Source organism: Bufo gargarizans, chromosome 2 (genome assembly GCF_014858855.1).
Source record: "Bufo gargarizans isolate SCDJY-AF-19 chromosome 2, ASM1485885v1, whole genome shotgun sequence".
NCBI lineage: Eukaryota > Metazoa > Chordata > Amphibia > Anura > Bufonidae > Bufo > Bufo gargarizans.
In genome coordinates, this window is record NC_058081.1 from 212,540,166 (window position 1) to 212,565,104 (window position 24,939).

General features: G+C 44.6%; 1 protein-coding gene across 1 annotated transcript in view; it reads left to right on the forward strand.

Moving 5' to 3' along the window:
• Positions 1-415: 415 nt before the first annotated feature.
• MEST overlaps positions 416-24,939 on the forward strand; it is a 34,311-nt gene continuing 9,787 nt past the window's right edge. The window contains exons 1-7 of the mRNA XM_044276731.1: positions 416-481; positions 14,645-14,799; positions 18,108-18,187; positions 21,089-21,166; positions 21,717-21,853; positions 22,676-22,734; positions 23,309-23,349. Of these exons, the coding sequence (XP_044132666.1) occupies positions 14,646-14,799; positions 18,108-18,187; positions 21,089-21,166; positions 21,717-21,853; positions 22,676-22,734; positions 23,309-23,349 (549 nt within the window). The 5' untranslated portion in view covers positions 416-481; position 14,645. The remainder of the gene's footprint in view (positions 482-14,644; positions 14,800-18,107; positions 18,188-21,088; positions 21,167-21,716; positions 21,854-22,675; positions 22,735-23,308; positions 23,350-24,939) is intronic.

The window sequence follows — 24,939 nt, forward strand, 5'->3', positions numbered from 1 at the left end:
CGGGGGTCTGACACCCGGTAGTAGCGCCGAGGCCTTCTCACTGTTTAGCGCAGGCCCAGTGACGTCACGACTAGTATCACTGACCTGGGCGCATCCAGAGGATAGATCATCAGTTTAAACAAAGTGCAGAACCCCTTTAAAGGACAGAGGGACTTGGGTCAAAAAGAGGAACACTTGGGAGGTATGCATTATGCTAAGTTTTAATGCAGCATGCGCTTTAGTAACCTGCACCGGCAATAAAGAGAAAGATTGAGAGAGACTTATAATGTATATTTATTCCTGAGCCCCTGCTACAACTGACAGCTCCGTCCTCGCACATGCGGTGACAGCTGTGTCTCAGAAACCTGCCAGCACAAAACATGGCGCCTTCTTCCCTCTCGCTCACTTCCGCCCTTTGCTGTCACAGGCACGCGCACGAGACCTGTTTCCCCGGGGACGCGCCTGATTAGGTGCAGGCGACAGGATGGGAAGTTGAGCCCAGGTAAGGAGGGCAGTTGCCGGGCTGAAGTCACTGTTCCCTGACACAGGGCAGCTGTAGCTGAGCGGAGGGTGAAGGTGGCACGTAGAAGCGGGTGGATGGTGACCGGGCACTGCCAGTATGACAGTCACTGGGTCCATGACTGAGGGCAGAAGCGCTGCCACTGCTCCTCCTGGCACATGCTGAGGACGGGGCGCTTATTGGTTGGGGGATGTAGCTTCCATTGCCATGTGTCAGTATGAGGTGTGTGTTATAGTGTGCACTGTGCACATTGTGTCAGTACCTGCAGAGTGCAACGTCTTCATACAGGAGAGAAGACCACCCTGATACCCCCTTACCAGAGACATTGTGCCTCCAGAAAAATGACTGCCTCCATAAGAGAAGACCTCCCTCTTACCCCCCTTACCGCAGACAAAATGCCCCCAGAACAGTGGCTGCCCCCATAATAGAAGACAACTCCGATACCCCTTACCAGAGACAGACATAGTGCCTCCAGAACAGTGACTGCCTCCATAATAGAAGACAACTCCGATACCCCTTACCATAGACAGACATTGTTCGTCCAGAACAGTGACTGCCTCCATAAGAGAAGACAACCCTAATACCCCTTACCAGAGGCATAGTGCCTCCACAACAGTGACTGCCCCCATAAGAGAAGACAACCTGGATACCCCCTTACAAGAGACATAGTGCCTCCACAACAGTGACTGCCCCCACAAGAGAAGACAATCCTGATATCCCCTTACCAGAGACAGACATAGTGCCTCCACAACAGTGACTGCCCCCATAAGAGAAGACAATCCTGATATCCCCTTACCAGAGACAGACATAGTGCCTCCAGAACAGTGACTGCCCCCATAAGAGAAGACAATCCTGATATCCCCTTACCAGAGACAGACATAGTGCCTCCAGAACAGTGACTGCCCCCATAAGAGAAGACAACCCTGATACCCCCTGATATAATGGGAGGCTCAGCAGTCTCACCTTTTATTGAGAGTCTATGTTATGTTATAGTTGATGTTGGGTGTATAGAAGATCACTAGATTGATGTTTCCATTATATTTAATACTATGCAGTGTATGTAATAGTACAGAGCTTAAATGTCTGCATTGTGTTGGAGGTTATAGTGAGTGGAACTTACCTTTTACATGTGTGATTTGCTGACATGTAAGTAGTGAGCTCATAAATGTGAATGTCTTATCTGTGGTGTACAACTACTCTGACCAGCGTAAACTCTGCCCTGGATTATTGCAGATACCAAGCCTCTATATGGAGATCACACAACGTTCAGTAAGGACCTATGTACTCTCCTGACATGCCCCATTTAAAAGAAAAAATCTAGAGCATATTCTGTTAGGGCAGGTTCACACAGAGTTTTGGAGGAAGTTTTGAGGCAGATTTCAAAGTAATATAGTATGTAAGGCTAAAAAAGGACATCTGCTCATCCATTTCAGCCTGTTATCCTGCAAGTTGATCCAGAGGAAGGCCAAATAAAAACCTGTGAGGTAGAAGCCAATTTTCTTCATTTTAGAGGGAAAAAATTCCTTCCCGACACCAATCGGAATAACTCCCTGGATCAATGACCCAACTCTAGTAACTATAACCGGTAATATTATTACCCTCCAGGCCCCTCATTACTGTACAGCACTTTGATTTGGTACTGAGTGTGAGTGGTGAGTGGTGGTGCGGCATTCTTCTCCCTCAATCCCTACCTACCACGGCTGGTTAGTGCAATCACAGTGTCCTCTACAGTATAAATAATTAGGTGTCAAGTCCCTCTCTACTGACACGCATAACATATTTTTGGGACTAAAAGGGCTCATTCACACAACCGTGTTTGGCCGTGCCCGTGCTGTGGACTGCAAATTGCAATCCGCAATGCAGGGGCACTGGCCATGTGAATCCTGCATTGCTGTGCGGACCCATTGACTTGAATTGGTACACAATCCGCAATATACGCCAAAAGATAGGACATGTTCCACACTGTGCGGCATCTTGCAGATTGTGGAACCATTGAAGTGAGAGGATACTGTAGGTCGTCAGTATATAATCCTTGGAGAACACCTTTTAATCGACAAGAGCATTGCAATCATAGGCAGTACAAGTGGTCTAATACAAAATATACATTTGGTTGTACATCTTATTAGTAGAGGTTCAGTTGACAGATATTTTTGTATCTATTGGCGTGTATGAAATAAAATGAGAACTTATTTAAAAAGTAACTTGTCACCTGTTTTTTGCAGCTTGAAATACCGACAGGATCCCTGATTACAAAGAACCATGACCCACATTTAGGCTAGGTCTACACGACGACATGTGTCGCGCGACAGATAGGGCACAACTACACTGCAACATGTGTCATGCGACATTTTGTTGCACAAATGTCGCGTGACAATTTTTAGTCTGGGGTGTCGCACCATCATTATAAAAATTGTCGCGTGACATTCGTGCAACAAAATGTCGTCGTGTAGACCTAGCCTTAGTAATGTGAGTGCACCTAAATTTTGTCGGAAAGTGCACCAAAATGTGGTGCAGTTTGGCTTATCTAGGTTTACAGACAAGTTCTACAGTTTCTTTTTGCCTACTATGTGACGTTTGGAGCCCCTACATCGAGATCCCAGGGCTCTGATTTGATTTTTGATTCTGTGGCAGCCTGGAGCTTTGTTAAGGCTGCCAGGCCTGCCATAGCAGACTGCTTGTTAAGCTGTGTCTGCACCATAACTTAAAAGGAAACCTGTCAAAATCCCATAAGCTACAATAGTAATCGATTGAAGTCTATTACACTAGTTAGGGCCGTGCGAAAATCTTGATTATTTTCTATTTAAAGGCCATCTGTCAGGAGATTTGTACCTATGACACTGGCTGACCTGTTACATGTGCACTTGGCAGCTGAAGGCATCTATGTTGATCCCATGTTCATATGTGCCCGCATTGCTGAGAAAAATGTTTTACTATATGCAGATGAGCCTTTAGAAGCAATGGGGGCGTTGTCATTGCATCTAGAGGCTCTGGTGTCTCTGCAACTGCCACGACCTCTGCATGTTCATTGCCAGGGCCAGGCTTGACGTTTTCACTGCATGGACCTGTCAAAGTGGCGGGATAGGGTTAAAGGAACAAGAAATATAGTAATACAGGGGAGGGGGGGGGGGGCATTTATTAAACTGGTGTAAATTAGAACTGGCTTAGTTGCCCATAGCTACCAATCAGATTCCACCTTTCTTTTTTCACAGCTCCTTTAGAAAATTTAAGATGGAATCTAATTGGTTGCTATGGGCAACTAAGCCAGTTCTACTTTACTCCAGGTGGATAGACATCTGTCCATCCAGTTCAGTTTAGTCCCCTTTCACATGAGGGAGTTTTCCGCACGGGTGCGATGCATGACGTGAACGCATAGCACCCACACTGAATCCTTACCCATTCATTTCAATGGGTCTGTGTACTGTCGAATATCTTCTATATAAAAGAGAGGATCAAAAAAAATAAAAAAAATTATAAAAATCGCCTCTAAGTTCTTTTATCGAGTATCTTAATTTGATTTGTGCAAGCAGTGAAACAAAAGGACAATTGTCTATGCAAAACTATATTAGTAATTTATTATACACAATACAAACCAAGAATATCAAATCAATACAATTGTAAAGACAAACAATGACGTTGTAATATAATACCCAAAATATGCCACACGGTGGTGCTAACACACCACTATCTCACCAGCACAGTTCAACTTAAAGTTACTTATGACAAAATGCCAATGCTATACTTTTAACAAACAGACCAATGATTTATATACCAGGAGAAACGTAGGATCTTCTGTTTACCAAACAGGCTATAACAAAGCGCGGATTAATACAGGAAAAATAAATGTTATCCCTTGACTCTGTTTCCCTATGACAAATCATGATAAAATATCCAGCTCGGCAATCAGACTACGGAATATAACTTCCCAAGGGTTTAGTCCTCTTTTCAAATAATGCCAGATCCTCCATTAGCAATATGCATCTTTGCTAAGAGAATAATCAGCATTATGGAGGTGCCTAACACTATATATTCACACAGTATTGGGACTTTTGGCTATATATACCGAGATACATATCTTTTTAATATCACCAGCAATAAGCACAGTATCAGGGGCGTAACTAGAAGTGACTGGGCCCCACAGCAAATAAGGGCCCCCCTCAGCGCCCTTCGCACCTCCCTCCTCCTGTGTAAACCCCACTCCTTTGGCACAGTGTAGCGGTATACTGTACATTGTGGGGCACAGTGTAGCGGTATACTGTACATTGTGGGGCACAGTATAGAGGTATACTGTACATTGTGGGGCACAGTATAGAGGTATACTGTACATTGTGGGGCACAGTATAGCGGTATACTGTACATTGTGGGGCACAGTGTAGGCTATATGTGTATAACATAAACATATTTCACATGAAAACTTACAATTACTTGGCTTGACCCTTGGGGGTCTCGGACACCTCTTCCACACTTTGGCCGGGGGCTCGGTGGAGCTGATGTGTTTTATCCTAATGAGAAAGATTTCATAATAAGGATTTGGAGAAGGGGCAGAGGGATAGCAGAGCAGGGAGAGGCTGGTGCTGCTACTAGGGGGTCATACCATGGGGGAGTAATAAAGCCCACCATAATGCCCTCCCAGTATAAATAATTCTCCTTATAATGTGACAGTGCAAAAATACTCCCTTGTAATGCCCCCAGTTAAGCTAATGTCCCCATAGTGCCCCCATAATGTGCCAGTATAAAATACCCCTATATAGTGCCACCAGTAAATTCCCCCATAGTGCTCCTCTCCCCCCTTCCTGCTAGTGCCCCCCATAATGTACCAGTATAAAATGCCCCATATATAGTGCCCCAGTAGATGCCCCTCAGTGTCCGGCCTCTGATAGGCTGCCGGCCTAGTGTCCCCCATAATGCCCCCCAATAATGTGCCAGTAAGTGTCCCCATAGATGCCCCCCCATCATGTGCCAGTATAAGTGCCTCCCCCCCCCCACATGTCCCAGTATCATAGTGCCTTCTCCCCCCCCATGTGCTAGTATCAAGTGCCTCTCTCCTTCCCACCCCCCATGTGCCAGTATCATAGTGCCAAACCCCCCATGTGCCAGTATCAAGTGCCTCTCTCTTCCCCCCCCCCATGTCCCATTATCATAGTGCCATCTCCCCCCCAAAAAAGTGCCAGTATTAAGTGCCTCTCCCCCCCCCATGTGCCAGTATCATAGTGCCACCCCCCCCAAAAAAAGTGCCAGTATTAAGTGCCTCCCCCCCCCCACATGCCAGTATCAAGTGCCTCTCTCCTCCCCCCCATGTCCCAGTATCATAGTGCCATCTCCCCCCCCCCCACAAAAAAGTGCCAGTATCAAGTGCCTCTCCCCCTCCCCATGTGCCAGTATCAGGTGCCTCTCCCCCCCCATGTGCCAGTATCAGGTGCCAACCCCCCCTCCCCCCCCCCCCGGTGCCAGTATCAGGTGCCCCCCCATGTCCCAGTATCATAGTGCCATCTCCCCCCCCCACAAAAAAGTGCCAGTATCAAGTGCCTCTCTCCCCCCCCCCCCCCATGTGTCAGTATCAGGTGCCAACCCCTCTCCCCCCCATGTGCCAGTATCAGGTGCCTCCCCCCCCCATGTGCCAGTATCAGGTGCCAACCCCCCCCTCCCCCCCAGGAGCCAGTTTCAAGTGCCTCCCGCTCCCCCTTCCCCCCAGGTGCCAGTATCAGGTGCCAACCCCCCCTCCCCCCCAGGTGCCAGTATCAGGTGCCTTCCCCCCCCCACATGTCCCAGTATCATAGTGCCTTCTCCCCCCCCATGTGCTAGTATCAAGTGCCTCTCTCCTTCCCACCCCCCATGTGCCAGTATTATAGTGCCAAACCCCCCATGTGCCAGTATCAAGTGCCTCTCTCCTCCCCCCCATGTCCCAGTATCATAGTGCCATCTCCCCCCCCCCACAAAAAAGTGCCAGTATCAAGTGCCTCTCCCCCTCCCCATGTGCCAGTATCAGGTGCCTCTCCCCCCCCCATGTGCCAGTATCAGGTGCCAACCCCCCCTCCCCCCCCCGGTGCCAGTATCAGGTGCCCCCCCATGTCCCAGTATCATAGTGCCATCTCCCCCCCCCCACAAAAAAGTGCCAGTATCAAGTGCCTCTCTCCCCCCCCCCCCATGTGTCAGTATCAGGTGCCAACCCCTCTCCCCCCCATGTGCCAGTATCAGGTGCCTCCCCCCCCATGTGCCAGTATCAGGTGCCAACCCCCCCTCCCCCCCAGGAGCCAGTTTCAAGTGCCTCCCGCTCCCCCTTCCCCCAGGTGCCAGTATCAGGTGCCAACCCCCCCTCCCCCCCAGGTGCCAGTATCAGGTGCCAGTATCAGGTGCCTTCCCCCCCCCCCATGTCCCAGTATCATAGTGCCATCTCCCCCCCCCCACAAAAAAAGTGCCAGTATCAGTGCCAGTAAAAAATAAACACTTCTACTTACCTCCATGTCAGCGATGCGATGCAGCCTCTTCCTGTGTCCCGCCCTGTATGTCCTTATATGGAGTCAGTGCTTGTATTTCAGAAAAGTTTCTGCTGGGATTCGAACCCACGACATCCTGCTTCAGAGGCAAAGCAGCTAACCACAAGACCATACCAGCTGCCTTGCTGCTGACTGAGAAAATATGAGACTTCTACTGTTATAGCTGGCTAAGTGTACATCTATACACATGACAGCTGCTCATATATAGAGATATAGCAGAGCTGAGTGTGCTGGGACAGCTGTCATATACAGATATAGCAGTATCTCAGATATAGCAGATATATCTCTATATGACAGATGTCCCAGCACACTCAGCTCTGCTATATCTCTATATATGATAGCCGCCCCAGCAAACCCAGCTCTGCTACATCTATGCATATGACATCTATACACATGACAGCTGCCCAAACACACCCAGCACTGCTATATCTCTATATGACAGCTGTCCCAGCACACTCAGCTCTGCTATATCTCTATATATGATAGCTGCTCCAGCACACCCAGCTCTGCTACATCTATATATCTCTAAGTATTGCTATACAGTAGATAGATATATAGAGATATAGCAGAGCTGAGTGTGCTGGGGCAGCTGTCATGTGTATAGATGTAGCAGAGCTGGCTGTGTTTCGGCAGCTGTCATGTGTATAGATGTAGTAGAGCTGGGTTTGCTGGGGCAGCTGTCATATATAGATATAGTAGAGCTGAGTTTGCTGGTGCAGCTGTCATGTGTATAGATGTAGCAGAGCTGGGTGTGTTTGGGCAGCTGTCATGTGTATAGATGTAGTAGAGCTGGGTTTGCTGGGGCAGCTGTCATATATAGAGATATAGCAGAGCTGGGTTTGCTGGGGCAGCTGTCATATAGAGATATAGCAGTGCTGGGTGTGTTGGGGGCAGCTGTCATGTGTATAGATGTACACTTAGCCAGCTATAACAGTAGAAGTCTCATATTTTTTCAACCAGTTGTAATGCAGCCTTTATGGCTGTGTGGGTTAATGCTTTGCCTCTGATACAGGTTGTGGGTTCGAATCCCAGACACACCAGGAGACTTTAGCAGACAGTAAGATTAGATCACACTAGCGGCAGCTGCTGTGAAGGGGCCCTGAACACGATATTTAACTAACTTGAAAATAAACTGTCACACACGGCCCCCTTGGCAGCCCGGGCCCCGAAGCAGCTGCTTCCCCGGTAGTTATGCCACTGCACAGTATACGTTACCGGGTCAAAGATAGACAGCGTTTCAGATGGGACCAGTTCTCAAGAACTTTCCTAGTAGTCAAGTTTCTTTTGGTATATCTTTCTTGTGGTCAGTTTCCTTTGTGAGTTTTTCTTTTTGGTGTGAGACCCCCTGATGCTCTGCACTTGAGTAATTATTCCCCACCTTATCTAAGAATCATCTCCTTCTGGATTAGGGATTTCAATCAGGTTAACTGGGTGTATTCGTATGCTAATAACACAATGATGTCATATTAATCCTTGACATGGTATAAACAAATGGTAAAATTATATAATGTTGTCCATCTGCCTCCAGATGGCACTGTTGTAACATCAGAACTTAGATAACGTGGCTTTATTTTATATGACTACCTTTTAACCTTTCTCAATGTATATCAAAGAGGAGGGATACTTCTCTGACACTCTGGAGTAATCTTTCCAGACTTAGTGGTACCATTATGATTTCTCCAGACTCTTGAATTTATGGGTTTGATAAGAAATACAATGGGCCTTACATTTGCACCGTGGGTTTGTATATCTAACTGTCCAAGCTTATTGAGTAACGATGCCTGGAATAACATTAGCTTTTCTGAGAAACTTCCATTAGTAGAAAACCTTAGTGCTTTCTATACCTTCTAAGACTATATCCACCTAATGAGATACACACGGCATAAAGTATACCTTAATATTTGGTTATACTATATATCAATATTGTATATTATACATGAATTATTGATATGTTCATACTAAAAAGCTGAATAAATGCACACATGAATATATATAATACTTACAGTATGAATATATGAATAGACATCAAACATCAGATGTTTAAGGATATAAATTCTTATCTTGTCATGGCTTAGCCATGAAACAAACATTGTTCCCTTCAGACAGACATGTCTGGAGAAACCAGTATACTCCCTATAGATAAACCCATATCTTTTAGCAATAACTTTTAAAATACAATGTCCTTTACATTCACTATAACTCTTATATAAACTGAACCTGCCATGAACTCATCTTGGCCTCTTCAGCCACATAACAGAACTTTGGTTCAAGCTGATTTCACTCTTAAAGGCAATGAGCATTCATTTTGGCTATAATATCATCAGATAATACTGTACACTTATGAACATGCACTACAGTACATAAGCGTTTTTTTTCCACACATCAGTTCTATGTTCTTTGTTTTTCACACAGCCTTGGCCCCATAGAAGTGAATGGGGTTTCGGTGAAAAACGCATTGCATCCGGATGTAACCTGGATGCAGACCGGGGGCAATGCGATTTTCACTGAAGGTTGCTAGATGTTGTTTGTAAGTCTTCAGTTTTTTTTCATGCTCATAAAAAACGCATCAAAACTGATTGCACCCGGACAGAAAAAACTGAACAACTGAACGCAATCACAGTCAAAACTGACTGAATTTCTTGTGAAATGGTGCGAGTTTCCTGAATGCATCCTGAGCCTATCGGTATAGTTTGTGTGAAAGAGGCCTTATCCTGCAAATTAATCCAGAGGAAGGCAAAAAACAAAACAAAAAAAAAAACTATGAGTTAGGAGCAAATCCTTCCGGACTCCAATTGGGCAATCAGAATAACTCCCTGGATCAACGATCCCTCTCTAGTAGCTATAGCCTGTAATATTATTACGCTCCAGAAATACATCCAGGCCACTCTTGAATTCCTTTATTGTACTCACCATCACCACCTCCTCAGGCAGAGAGTTCCATAGTCTCACTGCTCTTACCGTAAAGAAACCTCTTCTATGTTTGTGTACAAACCTTCTTTCCTCCCGACGCAGAGGATGTCCCCTCGTCACAGTCACAGTCCTGGGGATAAATAGATGATGGGAGAGATCTCTGTACTGACCCCTGATATATTTATACATAGTTATTACATATCCCCTTAGTTGTCTTTTTTCTAAAGTTAATAACCCTAATGTTGATAATCTTTCAGGGTACTGTAGTTGCCCCATTCCAGTTATTACTTTAGTTGCCCTCCTCTGAACCCTCTCCAGCTCTGCTATGTCTGTCTTGTTCACAAGAGCCCAGAACTGTACACAGTGCTCCATGTGTGGTCTGACTAGCGATTTGTAATATAGCTGCCCTTACTACTTCTGCAGCATTTTCTGCATGGTCCTGACATAAACAGTTTTGGAGAAGTCTTGCAGAGAACAGAAGTGTTAATTTCTTAATGATCTGTTCCATTTTTTGCTGGTAAATGACTCTTCTTTTTTCTCATCTCTGTGTGCCCTCTCTGGCATGCTGTTCCGACATAGAATAGCGGTAATCGACAGGACAAAACTGATATGTACAGAGTTTTTTGTCCAGTGGATTCCCGGCATATTTGCCAGTCTACGCCAGGATCTCTGCTGGACCCTATTATAATCAATAGGGTTCGGTAGGCAGGCGGAAATAGCCGGAGTATGCCGGAGATGGTGAACTCTGGCAGGCTGTTCTGTGCCGGAACAGACTGCCAGAGAGGACAGATGGAGATGTGAAATAAGCCTTAGGATACTTTCACACCTGCACCATGTATTCTAGCTGTGCCGGATGCAGCCGCAATGCCCACCCACCCCAAAATGGGGTCCGGCAGAGATCTAGCTACATTTCCAGAAACATTTCTGAGAATCGGCTGGAGACAAACTGCATGCTGCAGTTTGTGTCCGGTTGACTCCCAGCAATCTCTGCTGGATCGAGCATCCGGATCTCTGTGCCACAGGGGTGAAAGTAGCCTTGAAGGGGTATTCTCATCTTAATGATCTCTGTTAATGATTTGACAGTGATAATTTTTCTAAATACATTTTATTACCTAATTCCCACCCTTTTTTTTTGAAAATAAGTCCCCTCTTACCTGATGTTGTCTTTGGTCTCCCCTGGTTACGGCCACCTCGCCTGTCTGATCCCGCCGGGCCGCGCATGCGCCATGATGACTGGCCAGTATAGTACAGAGCCGCGGCTGCGTGCGCGTTCAGGACATTGCACGGCCTGGCCAGGAGAAAATCTTCAGTCTCCTGTAGGGGTGCACCGAAATTTCGGCGGCCGGAAATTTCGGCCGAGAATGCACCTAATCTGTTTCTGCCGATATTTTTACATATCGGCCGGAAATAACGGGGAGGGACTGGGAGGAGGAGCTGGGGGCCGGTACGTTCACTGTGCTCCGGCCCCCAGCTCCAGTAGTTATAAAATGTTGTACAATTAATAAGCATTCTATTCATGAGGCCCCCTCTGCAGTATTACATTCAATACAGCCACATCCTACTCACAGGGCTGTGCTGGCCGGCCGGGCAGACGAGCGGCAGCGTCACGACTGACATCACATGCCTGCGCCGCCTCCTTCATTCAGAAAGTAGGCCGGGCACATGACGTCAGTTGTGACGCTGCCGCTCCTCTGCCCGGCCGGCCAGCATTAAGATGACAGCCCTGTGAGTATGATGTGGCTGTATTGAATGTAATACTGCAGAGGGGGCCTCATGAATAGAATCCTTATTAATTGTACAACATTTTATAACTACTGGAGCTGGGGGCCGGAGAACAGTGAATGCACCGGCCCCCAGCTCCTCCTCCCAGTCCCTCCCCGCTATTTTCTATTAATTGTACAATGGGGGGGGGGGGGGGGGGCTGTGGATGGCACTGTTATGGGGTGGAGGTCTGTGGATGGCACTGTTATGGGGTGGGTGGGGGTCTGTGGATGGCACTGTTATGGGGTGGGTGGGGGTCTGTGGATGGCACTGTTATGAGGTGGGGGGGTCTGTGGATAGCACTGTTATGGGGTGGGTGGGGGTCTGTGGATGGCACTGTTATGAGGTGGGGGGGTCTGTGGATGGCACTGTTATGGGGTGGGTGGGGGTCTGTGGATGGCACTGTTATGGGGTGGGTGGGGGTCTGTGGATGGCACTGTTATGGGGTGGGTGGGGGTCTGTGGATGGCACTGTTATGGGGTGGGTGGGGGTCTGTGGATGGCACTGTTATGGGGTGGGTGGGGGTCTGTGGATGGCACTTATGGGGTGGGTGGGGGTCTGTGGATGGCACTGTTATGGGGTGGGTGGGGGTCTGTGGATGGCACTGTTATGAGGTGGGGGGGTCTGTGGATGGCACTGTTATGGGGTGGGGGGTCTTTTAAAAGTATTTGGGCAAAAAGGCAGTTTCGGTTTCAGTTTCGGTCAAGGGGTATCCTGAATTTTCGGTTTCGGACCAGAATTTTCATTTCGGTGCACCCCTAGTCTCCTGCGCAAGCGTGGCCCGGCCGGGAGAAGAATCCAGGAAGTGAACGTCGCGCTCAAGGAAGGCAAGTATGAAAAGGGAAGATGAGAATACCCCTTTAATGGGCTGGGGCTTAACTAAGGCTTCTTTCACAGTGACAGTGTAGTTCTGGCAGGGAACAGCCTGCTGGAACTCTCTGGATCAGGTATTGCCAGATATTACCCCATTAACTATAATGGGATCTGAAAGAGATCCGGCCGCTACCCAGCAAATACACCAGGAATCGGCCAGACAAAAAATAAGTAGTCCTGTGAAAAAAATGTTTCATACATACAGCTACATAAAAACTTGTGACCACAAGAAAGCAAAGAAAAAAGAAAAGGAAAAAACGGTCCTCAAGGGGCTAAGGTGGTCAAGATTTAGCAGTTTTTTTCTGCCTATAATTTTTTTATTCTTTAGAAGACTCTTGTATGGATAAACAATGTCACTTCCAATCTCCAGGTTCTTCTTTTCCATATGGTAGAAATTTCTGAAAGATACAGTGATATGGATGGTCATTCATGTGCATATCCAGATGTGTATTTGTGTTTCAATATCTATCAATCTATCTATCTATATCTATCTCAACCTTAGAGCCTTTCAAGCAGTAGTAAATGTGAACAGATCAGATATATATATATATATATATATATATACACAAAGTGCATGTGCAGTTAATCATAAATCAATATACATGTTTAAATATTAAAAAACAAACATATATCTATCTATTGTATCTATTTATCGTATCTATCGGTATGTATATATAAGATCAGATACATATATATATATATATATACACACACACACACAAAGTGCATGTGCAGTTAATCATAAATCAATATAATTAAATATTAAAAAACAAACATCTATCTATCTATCTATCTATCTATCTATCTATCTATCTATCTATCGGTATGTGTATATATATTTGTGGTGTTGTGTGGCAGATTTCTGCACTTATGTCCTGAGCCAGCAGAAGCATTAAGAAGATTACATGTCTGTGGCAATAAAGCTTCTTAGGTGCAGTCTGCTTTCCCATATTTTCAGTAGTAAAGAAATTCTTTGTGTTTTAGATATCTTTTAGTAAGACAGTAATCCATTATATCACCGGCATATACACAGCTGGATATGCCTGCTCAATGACTTTCATTATGAGAAAAATGCTTTTTGTTGCTGTACTGTGTGCAGCTTTTGGATACTTCTGACCACTGATTTTAATAGTAGAATAATATGTCATTTAATGTATTCATGCCGGCATTTTTAGTATAGAAACCCTCCCCCAATTCAGTGTAAATACAGCCAAACCCCTAAAAAAACATTCTGGAATCCCCACATTTAGAGGGTGCACACAGATTTATTTTTTACTTTGCAGCAAATACACAAATCTCTGCAAACATACCTCAAACAATTGAAAGTCAATTAAAAGGGTTTGGGAAGCTTTTGGAGTAAGAAGATAGATACGTATGACACAACCGGAGATACATTTTTCGAAGAGACAAGTCACATGACTAGTTTTGAAAGTGGCAGATCCACAGTGCTTTAAAATGATGACTACTTTAGAAATGTTGTCTTTGAAAGGTTCACACGGATGAGAGGGCATTAGGAAGTCTGGGAAACCCTTCAATTAATAGCATAAGACCTTACAGGCTGTCCAGGCATGCTGGGAGTTGTAGTTTTGCAACAGCTGGAGGGCTGCAAGTTGGGTATCCCAGTTCTAGAACTCCAGAACTCTGGTGTTAATGGCATATTATTTAAAGGGGTTGTGGCAAGACAAGTGATGAGTATCTGATCGTTAGCGGTCCGACTACTGGGACGAGAATGGGGGTCCCATATCCCTGTATGAATGCATACATAGCCGGAGTGTAGCGCTTTGCTGTCTCTGGGAGTCCCATAGAGAATGAGTGAAGTGACAGCATAACAGCTCTACCTGCTGCTCCATTCATGTGTGATGGCCGTTCTTGTGATCGGTGGGTGTGCCAGCAGTTAGACCTTCACCTTTGAATAGGGGATACGTTTCTATCTTGGTACAAGCCCTTTAATTCATGAAGAATCAGAGCCTCAGTGGCACGTACATAAGATAAGTAGCCATCTTTTTGTCAATCTGCCAATAAAAGGCTCATGATAACTTGTTCTTCATTGAGATCAGGGGAAAGAATATTTAGGATGTGCAAATAAATTTTTCTTATCTATGTGTTGCAGGATGAAGGAATGGTGGATTCAGGTGGGGCTGATTACTGTGCCTCTGCTTGCTGTGTACCTGCACATTCCTCCACCTAACCTTTCCCCAGCATTGTTCACATGGAGGTCATTTGGCGCATTTTTCACATTCCAAGAACAGCATATCTTTTATAGAGGTTATTATTTTGATTCATTTTATTTCTGCTGAGCAAAATAAGTTAGATTATTAGGCAACAAAATAAGATAACTATATTATTATCATCATCATCACTTCAAGGACTCCTTGTTCTTTATGCTGAAGATATTTCTCAATTACATTGTATACAGAATACATGTGGAGTCAATCAGATGCCTCACTGATGGTATAGCATGATGGAGAAGTATCTGCCTGTATTTCTCAGCATTGAGGACACCATTTATCCTGACCAAAGTCCCGATTCCATGGGCTGAAATGTAGCCCCACACTTGCAAGGAACCTCCACCATGCTTCACTGTTGCCTACAGACTGAACTTGGTGGTGTGTGTGTGTGGTCCTTCTAAAAAAATTAGCATATTGTGATAAAGTTCATTATATTCTGTAATGTACTGATAAACATTAGACTTTCATATATTTTAGATTCATTACACACCAACTGAAGTAGTTCAAGCTTTTTATTGTTTTAATATTGATGATTTTGGCATACAGCTCATGAAAACCCAAAATTCCTATCTCAGAAAATTAGCATATCATGAAAAGGTTCTCTAAACGAGCTATTAACCTAATCATCTGAATCAACTAATTAACTCTAAACACCTGCAAAAGATTCCTGAGGCTTTTAAAAACTCCCAGCCTGGTTCATTACTCAAAACCGCAATCATGGGTAAGACTGCCGACCTGACTGCTGTCCAGAAGGCCATCATTGACACCCTCAAGCATAAGGGTAAGACACAGAAAGGAATTTCTGAACGAATAGGTTGTTCCCAGAGTGCTGTATCAAGGCACCTCAGTGGGAAGTCTGTGGGAAGGAAAAAGTGTGGCAGAAAACGCTGCACAACGAGAAGAGGTGACCGGACCCTGAGGAAGATTGTGGAGAAGGACCGATTCCAGACCCTTGGGGGACCTGCGGAAGCAGTGGACTGAGTCTGGAGTAGAAACATCCAGAGCCACCGTGTACAGGCGTGTGCAGGAAATGGGCTACAGGTGCCGCATTCCCCAGGTCAAGCCACTTTTGAACCAGAAACAGCGGCAGAAGCGCCTGACCTGGGCTACAGAGAAGCAGCACTGGACTGTTGCTCAGTGGTCCAAAGTACTTTTTTCGGATGAAAGCAAATTTTGCATGTCATTTGGAAATCAAGGTGCCAGAGTCTGGAGGAAGACTGGGGAGAGGGAAATGCCAAAATGCCTGAAGTCCAGTGTCAAGTACCCACAGTCAGTGATGGTCTGGGGTGCCATGTCAGCTGCTGGTGTTGGTCCACTGTGTTTTATCAAGGGCAGGGTCAATGCAGCTAGCTATCAGGAGATTTTGGAGCACTTCATGCTTCCATCTGCTGAAAAGCTTTATGGAGATGAAGATTTCATTTTTCAGCACGGCCTGGCACCTGCTCACAGTGCCAAAACCACTGGTAAATGGTTTACTGACCACTGTATTACTGTGCTATAATTGGCCTGCCAACTCTCCTGACCTGAACCCCATAGAGAATCTGTGGGATATTGGGAAGAGAAAGTTGAGAGACGCAAGACCCAACACTCTGGATGAGCTTAAGGCCACTATCGAAGCATCCTGGGCCTCCATAACACCTCAGCAGTGCCACAGGCTGATTGCCTCCATGCCACGCCGCATTGAAGCAGTCATTTCTGCAAAAGGATTCCCGACCAAGTATTGAGTGCATAACTGAACATAATTATTTGAAGGTTGACTTTTTTGTATTAAAAACACTTTTCTTTTATTGGTCGGATGAAATGTGCAAATTTTTTTTAGATAGGAAATTTGGGTTTTCATGAGCTGTATGCCAAAATCATCAATATTAAAACAATAAAAGGCTTGAACTACTTCAGTTGGTGTGTAATGAATCTAAAATATATGAAAGTCTAATGTTTATCAGTACATTACAGAAAATAATGAACTTTATCACAATATGCTATTTTTTTTTGAAGGACCTGTGTGTGTGTGTGTGTGTGTGTGTGTATGTGTATATATATATATATATATATATATATATATATATATATATCTCTATCTATATATATTAAAAATTATTCCTCAATATTGAAATTGCATTGGTTAGATCTACAGGTGATCAAATTTTCAAACACCTAGCTCCAATCTGTGGCATGTGGGAGGGGCATAAAAGCCAGATTGAAACCTCAACTTTGTAGTTATTGCCACTTGTTGCAAACTGAAATGGACAGAACCCTTGAACTGAGAGACCTTGGTTTATCACTCCGGCAGATCACTACCTGCCCAGGCCAGCACTATTCAACATTGTGTGTCCGAATGGTTGGGAAAACACATTGAACTTGAATGACAGCAAGAGGAGCACAGAGGTGAATCTCTGCATGGACAGATCGTCTAAATAGAAGAATGACGCATAATGATTCATTCTGTGCTGCAAGCGCAATTGGACGTCACATCCCAAGCCCACGGTGGCAAACAATGTCTACATAGACCATAGACCAACAATGTCTACATAGACCATCAGAAGGCATTTGTACGGTATAGGTCTACGAGCTAGATGACCAGCTACATGCGTTTCATTGACCTCATGACACCACTCTTAAAGGGTATTATGGTGCACAGCAAGACGGCAATGGAGGTCTATCCCACTTTTGTCTCAGACGCAATGATAGCTGGAGAATGGTCTGGGGACCACATAGGCATAATCATAAAGTGACCTGTCATAAGTCACAGGATTATGGTGTGTGGCGGCATAATGTACAGTAGCCGGTTCCCTCTAGTCTTCATTTCAGGTACACATTACATCGATTTGGTTGTGGAACCAGTGGTACGGCCCTTTTATAGTGTCCCAGGAGCTGTTTTTCAACAGGATGACGCCAGGCCTCATGTTGCTTGTGTTACTGTGAGCAGTCTGTGTGGCCTTAACATGCTGCCATGGCCTGCTGCGTCTCCAGATTTATCTCATTGAGCACATAAAGGTCATCATTGGTCGGCAATTACATAGAGAGCTTCCAGCAATGTATGTTAATCATTTCCATGCCCAAGTGCATTCAGCATGGCAGGACATTCCTCAGACAACCATTAATAACCTCATTGATAGCATGCCAAGGCAGGTAAGTGTGTATTTCTGAGCGTTGCATTCCTACTCGATACTACATAAGTCGAGATGTTTTGAATATATTGTTTCCATTTTTTGTTAATTTATTATTTGAAGATCATTAACATGTCTATCGATCCTGTGACTTCAACTTTTCCTTTTTAGTGTTGCAATTTCAGTGTTAAGGAGTAGATATAAATATATATAATCTTTTTTTTTTTTACATTTTAAGAATCTTGGGGAGCTGTGGGAAGCTCAGATGTGGTTATTATTTTACATGGATTCCCGACATCAAGCTACGACTGGTACAAGGTAAATCTAATGTCACATAAGTGTTTTATATAAAAGTGTACTGCACCAGATACAATGCAGTTTATACATAAATCACAGTTGTGAAATGTCTCACTAATATTGCCTAGTGGTGTACAAACGTGGGCCATATTCTTCTCTGAAAGTTGGCAGTTTACCATTGAATCCCGTTTGAGCAGCTCACAAGGAACTTGTGATTCTTCCTGATTCTTCCAATGTTCAGCTGTATCTGCCATTGAATCACCCTAAAAGTGTCCATACACATTAGAAAGAAGTTGATGGTTAATAGCAAATGAACAACCATCTGCTGAAATGATCAGTTCGCTCAAATGGCTATACACATTTTAGTCCATATTGGTTGTTACAGTTGTTCAAGCTGTGGTGATGCATTTGGGTGATGGACTAAAGATCTTTCAGAGAACGCTCCTTCAAAGAAAGATCTTTCAGAGAACGCTCCTTCAAAGAAAGATCTTTCAGAGAACGCTCCTTCAAAGAAAGATCTTTCAGAGAACGCTCCTTCAAAGAAAGATCTTTCTTTCATTTTTCTGTTCAGAAAATGGTGGTCTGTCATTGGTTAGCTAAAATGATTGTTACTTAGTTTATCGAGACTTTCAAGAAATATTTTTAAAACTGTTAGAAATACCCTAATAATATTTTTAGTAATTTACCATATTTATTGATTTTGTAGAACATCACTGCAGGATTCCCTGCTCCGATGTGCTATTGTCACGGCCATGGTCATGGTCGTGACTCTTGAACCGCATGCGGTTGTCAGCGGTTTGGTCTGTTGTCAATCACAGGTGAGGGCTTTGGTATTTGCCTCACCTGTGGTTGCCGCTGGCAACAGTATTTATGTGGCAGCATAGCAGCCTGAGCTGTTGCTAGGCAGCTTGCTGTAAGTGCATGCGGTTGCACTTGGCTTGTGTGTTTATGTATGCACTTTGTATGTCTGGTGTGCACAAGGTTTTATGTTGGGTGTGCACTGTGACATTTCCCTCACTGTAGCTGCCCGTGGCAACGTTTGGTTTATGTAGATGTGGTGGCAGTGTCTCGGCCTTCTGGCTGACTCCCAGGACATGGTTGCCACCCATGTCGTTGCCTGCGGTAACAGCTGCAGTGTGTTGTGCTTTTGGACACTTCCCCTTTAAGTGGTTTCACTTCCCAGGTTTATCTGTGAAGTTTATGTCTTGATGTTCAGTTGATGTTTTCCTTTGTCTCTGTTTTTTTGCAACTACGGATGTCCTGGTTACCTGTGTATTATGTGTGCTGTGTCCTCTAGTTGTTCTGTGGACATTAGTAGTGCATGCATGGGTTCCAGTCAGCGTGGCTGTGACAGGTACGTGTGGAACTAGTAGTTCGCCTGTCATATCTGTATGTTGTATGTGTTTCCCCATTCCTTGTAGCTTGGCCAGTGAGACCCCTGTTCCTCCGTGTTCAGAAGGAACAGGCCGTCTTATCTTGACTCCTAGTTCAGGGACCGGTCGGAGGGTGAGTTAGGGATCAGAGGTTCCTGAGCATGGGCCCTCCTACCTTCAAGCTTGGCCTATGCAGCTAGGAGTTAGGGTCAGGTTAGGGACGCTTTAGGAGGTGACCTGCTCCCTAATCCTGTCGTCCTGGCCGAGCAGCCTAACATCTTCTGGCATCGCACGGCTGAGGGTTTTCCCCATCCTCAGCCGTGACAGCTATACCAGGTTTAGCAGAGTCAGGTGAGGACAGGCAGGAGTTCACATCGCTGTTTCTGCCTGTTGTTGCTTTGCTTCGGTGTTGCCTGGCATGGCACATATCCTGCACAGATGTTCTAGGGCAGAGCTTCCAGAAAATTGTATAGGCAGAAGTAGCGATGTGTGTACCTGCAATTACAGTACTCAGTGCAGTGCATAATCTACACAGAATCCATAGACTACATACATGGTCAAACTTTGAGGTCCTCTTTTGCTTGTAAAACAGTAAAAATCAATAAATAAAGTATATAAAAAAAATTATCAAGGTGCGTCTAACAGTTTGAAATATTTATTGAAAGGAAATCTATCCTCACACATCTGGAAATATAACCCTTTGTGCAGATGAAAGAAACACACTTGATCCCATGTTGATATGTGGCCCCATTTGCACAATTTCTATAACAGCCCCCCTACTCAATTTGACTGACAGAGCCAGGCAGTGTAGAGATAATCATACCTGGCCTTGAAATCTCGTGGCTATGCAGTATAGGGCTGGAGATCACTGGGCAGGTGCGCAGTACAGATTCCATCTGCCTGGCCATGTACTGCATAGCCATGAGATTTCTGGGCCAGGCATGATTACATCTACACTGCCTGGTCCTGTCAGTCGGGGGGGACTGACTGGTACAGAAACTGACTGGAGCTTCAGGTGCAGTGGCCACACCCTAGGTATTCATCTGCATAACCTACAAAGGCACATATCAACATGCGCTCATCTGCACAGTCAAAGGGTTGATATGAACTATAGACTAATGGGTATTGCCAGCTTAAAAAGGTGTTATCCAATAGTACAGATACCCCCCACAATGCCGGTGCCCCTCCTATAGATAATAATTACATGCGTCCTTCCGGATCCCTGCATGGCCACCGCTACATCTCCCCGTCGCACGAATCAAAACATCCGGCGACGGGGGTGAGCAGCCAATAGCAGGCTGTGACAGTGATCAGCCCCCCATCGCCAGATGTTTTATCCATACAATGGGGAGATGCAGCGGTGGCCATGCAGGAGTCCGGAGGGATGCGGGTGCTGGGGGACTGGGTAAGTATCGTCTATAGGAGGGCCCTGGGCATTGTGGGGGATATTTTTACTATTGGATAACCTATTGGCACTGCCCCTTATATTTTCATAAATTACTTTTATTGTGTCATGGTCTTCATAGTTTTGTATTGTATCCAATTGCAGATCTGGGAAGGGCTAACACAAAGATTTCAAAGAGTGATTGCCCTGGACTTTATAGGCTTTGGTTTTAGTGACAAGCCAGTAAGTACAGCAGGTCATGTGTTGTATAGTATTCAGAGTCTATCTTTATCATTGTTTCCCGAAAATAACTATAAATTATTTTCTTCATGTTTTATCATCCCTTTAATTTTGCATTATAAGTATTTGTCGTTTGTGCATGCCTAGTTGACCATAGTTTTATCTTAATTTCTCTTTTTTACTCTTTCGCTGGACCTACATAGGGAAGCATACTTACATGCTCCCTGCAGCAGGGTTCAGCCCCTTTGGTCCACCGCTGCTCTGCTGTGTTCCCGCTCAGCAACTTCTAGTTTGACGAGGATCACGAGTGCCACTAGAGCCAATTATTGGCCAGTCATCGGCCGCAGTGGTACCTGTGATTTCCACCAAACCGGATGTTGACGAGCAAGACCAGAGTGGGGCTTCTGAAGGTAGATTCTCCAAATTATTATTATTTTTTTTGTTTATCTTAAACTCTATCAGTTGCATATAAAATATGGTATACATCAGGATTTTTTAATTAATTTTTTACAAATTTGAGGTTTGACTTGTTATAATAATATTAATTTTGCAGAGATTCCACCGCTATTCCATTTTTGAGCAGGCCAGTATCGTGGAAGCACTGATCAGTCACCTTGGCTTAACAGATCAAAAAGTGAACTTACTTTCTCATGATTATGGAGATACTGTCGCCCAGGAATTGCTTTATAGGTCAGTACTATACCCGCCATACCTGCATGTAGGTTTTATTTGTGTTTGTTATGGTGTTTTCAGATGCAGCGTTTTTCAGAAAAACACCCCAGTGTTTGTGGCAGTTTTCGAGCCAAAGCCAGCAGTGTATTCAAAAGGAATAGGGAAATAACAAGGAAGGACTTATATTTATCCTTCCTGCTGGATTTATTTCTGAATATGGGTCAAAAAACAGCTTCAAAAGCTACCACAAATAGCTTTGTGTGGTACCACCCTAAAAGTACAGCCACACATGGTGTAAATGCTGTGGATCTGCATGTGGCAAATCCGAAGCTTTTTACGGTATCAGCAATGTGAATAGGATTTTATGAAATATCCACATGGTGTAAAAAAAACAAAAAACACAGCATAAATTGAAATTTTAAATCCACAGCATGTCAATTTATGCTGCGGATTTCCACTGCTGATTTCAACCTTTGTAATTTATAGGGTGATATCCACACAAAATCCGTAACAAATCTGCAGCATAAATACTGCCCTGTATGGCTGTATCCTAAAGGTGGAAATAAAACCTAGCTTTTAGGGTATGCTTCATGCATGCCCCCAATGTTTTACCAAATACCACTCTCACACCAGTGGCTGTGGCTTAGTAGAAGATAGAAGGGGGTTGACCTCTGGAACAGTGCTGAACATAACTATTCCAGAGCTCCCCATCTTTCTTCTGCTAGGCTGCATCTTGTGTTGGTCACAACAGTTGTATCTTAGGAGGCATGTATGGCTCCAAAACTATTGCCAAAAACTGCATTTTCACCTTTAGAACTTGCCTATGTTGTTTTTCCTTAGGTATGAACACCAAAGACAAGGACATATTAACATCGGTAGTTTGTGTCTCTCCAATGGAGGTAAGACGATGTGTCCAGAAATTAGATTTGATGCACCTAGGCCAACTCTGGCAGGGAGATTTATTTTTGAGAAGCTGCTGTGTTATACTGCATTGTCTGTAGCTCTGTATATTAGGATGTTAGGGACTAGATGTATTTAGTAATAACTAGCAGTGCAGTATCAATTCATATTTCTAATTTCTCTTATGGGGAAATGATGGCTGCTTATCATTGTAAACTCTACTATATGTTTAAAACATTTTTCTTTTTTACATCTTTTTAAAATAATTTCTTATTATATTCCATAAAGTGCTAGGTGTATCCATTTATCCTTACAAGCGGAGTTCCTTAACATACAGGTTGACTATGTGGTTTACACTGAACAGTTAGGGTATATGATTCATGTGCACAGCCAACTTTACTTATATGACTGAGAATTACTATGTGGAATTTTAGTTCTGGTGGAACTGCAGTGACTTCTGTAAAACTTATATATACTTTATAAAGACATATCTCTTTCTGTGTGCACATTGTAGGTATTCCATGGCTTGCAAGAGGGCAGATTCTTTGCTAATATTTTCTTTTTAATTTGCAGGAATCTTCCCAGAGACACATCACCCCAGATTAATTCAGAAGGTTGGTTCTTGAATGGTTTCTAGCAAAATCATTGTTAGATATTCCACATGTGATGATCCTGAAGAAGAAAAGCATTTTTTTCATTAACACTACTGACGGACCTTAGAGTATACCCCAGTTTAAAAGGGTTTTCATCTGGATAAGTCATCAGTATGTGATCAGTGGGGTCAGACACCTGGGACACCTGGGCAGCGGCCTTCTCTCAGCTTGAACGTGCCATCACATGACCTTGGCAATCGGTCACAGTGCCATAGAAGTGAATGAGGCTGAGCTGCAACACCAAGCACAGCTGCTATCAAATGGACAGTGCTGCGTTTGGTTTGCTGAAAGAAGGCTGCGGAGCTACTGCGATCCCCAGTTCCTTCTTGCACAGCTGATCGGCGGGGGTCCCAGGTGTCACACCCCCACGATCGAAAACTGATGACCTATGCAGAGGATAGGTCATCAGTATAAGGGCTTGTTCACACGAAGCGGGCGCAGTGGAAAAGGAGAGAGGAGGAGAGTAAACGGGCGGGCAGAGGCACACGGAGGGCGGGGTTATGAGCCGTTGAGGAGGTGCTGCCTGGGGCTCGGACGATTGAGACGCCGCCCTGGGCACTTGAGAGGGCGCATTTACAGAATCTTAAAAGTTCATTTTTGGCTGAAAGAAAACTCCATTAGATACAACAAAGGTACAGTTTTTAAGTTCTTGGTGGCACATACAGGTCCTTCTAAAAAAAATTAGCATATTGTGATAAAGTTCATTATTTTCTGTAATGTACTGATAAACATTAGACTTTCATATATTTTAGATTCATTACACACCAACTGAAGTAGTTCAAGCCTTTTATTGTTTTAATATTGATGATTTTGGCATACAGCTCATGAAAACCCAAAATTCCTATCTCAAAAAATTAGCGTATCATGAAAAGGTTCTCTAAACAAGCTATTAACCTAATCATCTGAATCAACTAATTAACTCTAAACACCTGCAAAAGATTCCTGAGGCTTTTAAAAACTCCCAGCCTGGTTCATTACTCAAAACCGCAATCATGGGTAAGACTGCCAACCTGACTGCTGTCCAGAAGGCCATCATTGACGCCCTCAAGCAAGAGGGTAAGACACAGAAAGAAATTTCTGAACGAATAGGCTGTTCCCAGAGTGCTGTATCAAGGCACCTCAGTGGGAAGTCTGTGGGAAGGAAAAAGTGTGGCAGAAAACGCTGCACAATGAGAAGAGGTGACTGGACCCTGAGGAAGATTGTGGAGAAGGACCGATTCCAGACCTTGGGGGATCTGCGGAAGCAGTGGACTGAGTCTGGAGTAGAAACATCCAGAGCCACCGTGTACAGGCGTGTGCAGAAAATGGGCTACAGGTGCCGCATTCCCCAGGTCAAGCCACTTTTGAACCAGAAACAGCGGCAGAAGCGCCTGACCTGGGCTACAGAGAAGCAGTACTGGACTGTTGCATGTCATTTGGAAATCAAGGTGCCAGAGTCTGGAGGAAGACTGGGGAGAGGGAAATGCCAAAATGCCTGAAGTCCAGTGTCAAGTACCCACAGTCAGTGATGGTCTGGGGTGCCATGTCAGCTGCTGGTGTTGGTCCACTGTG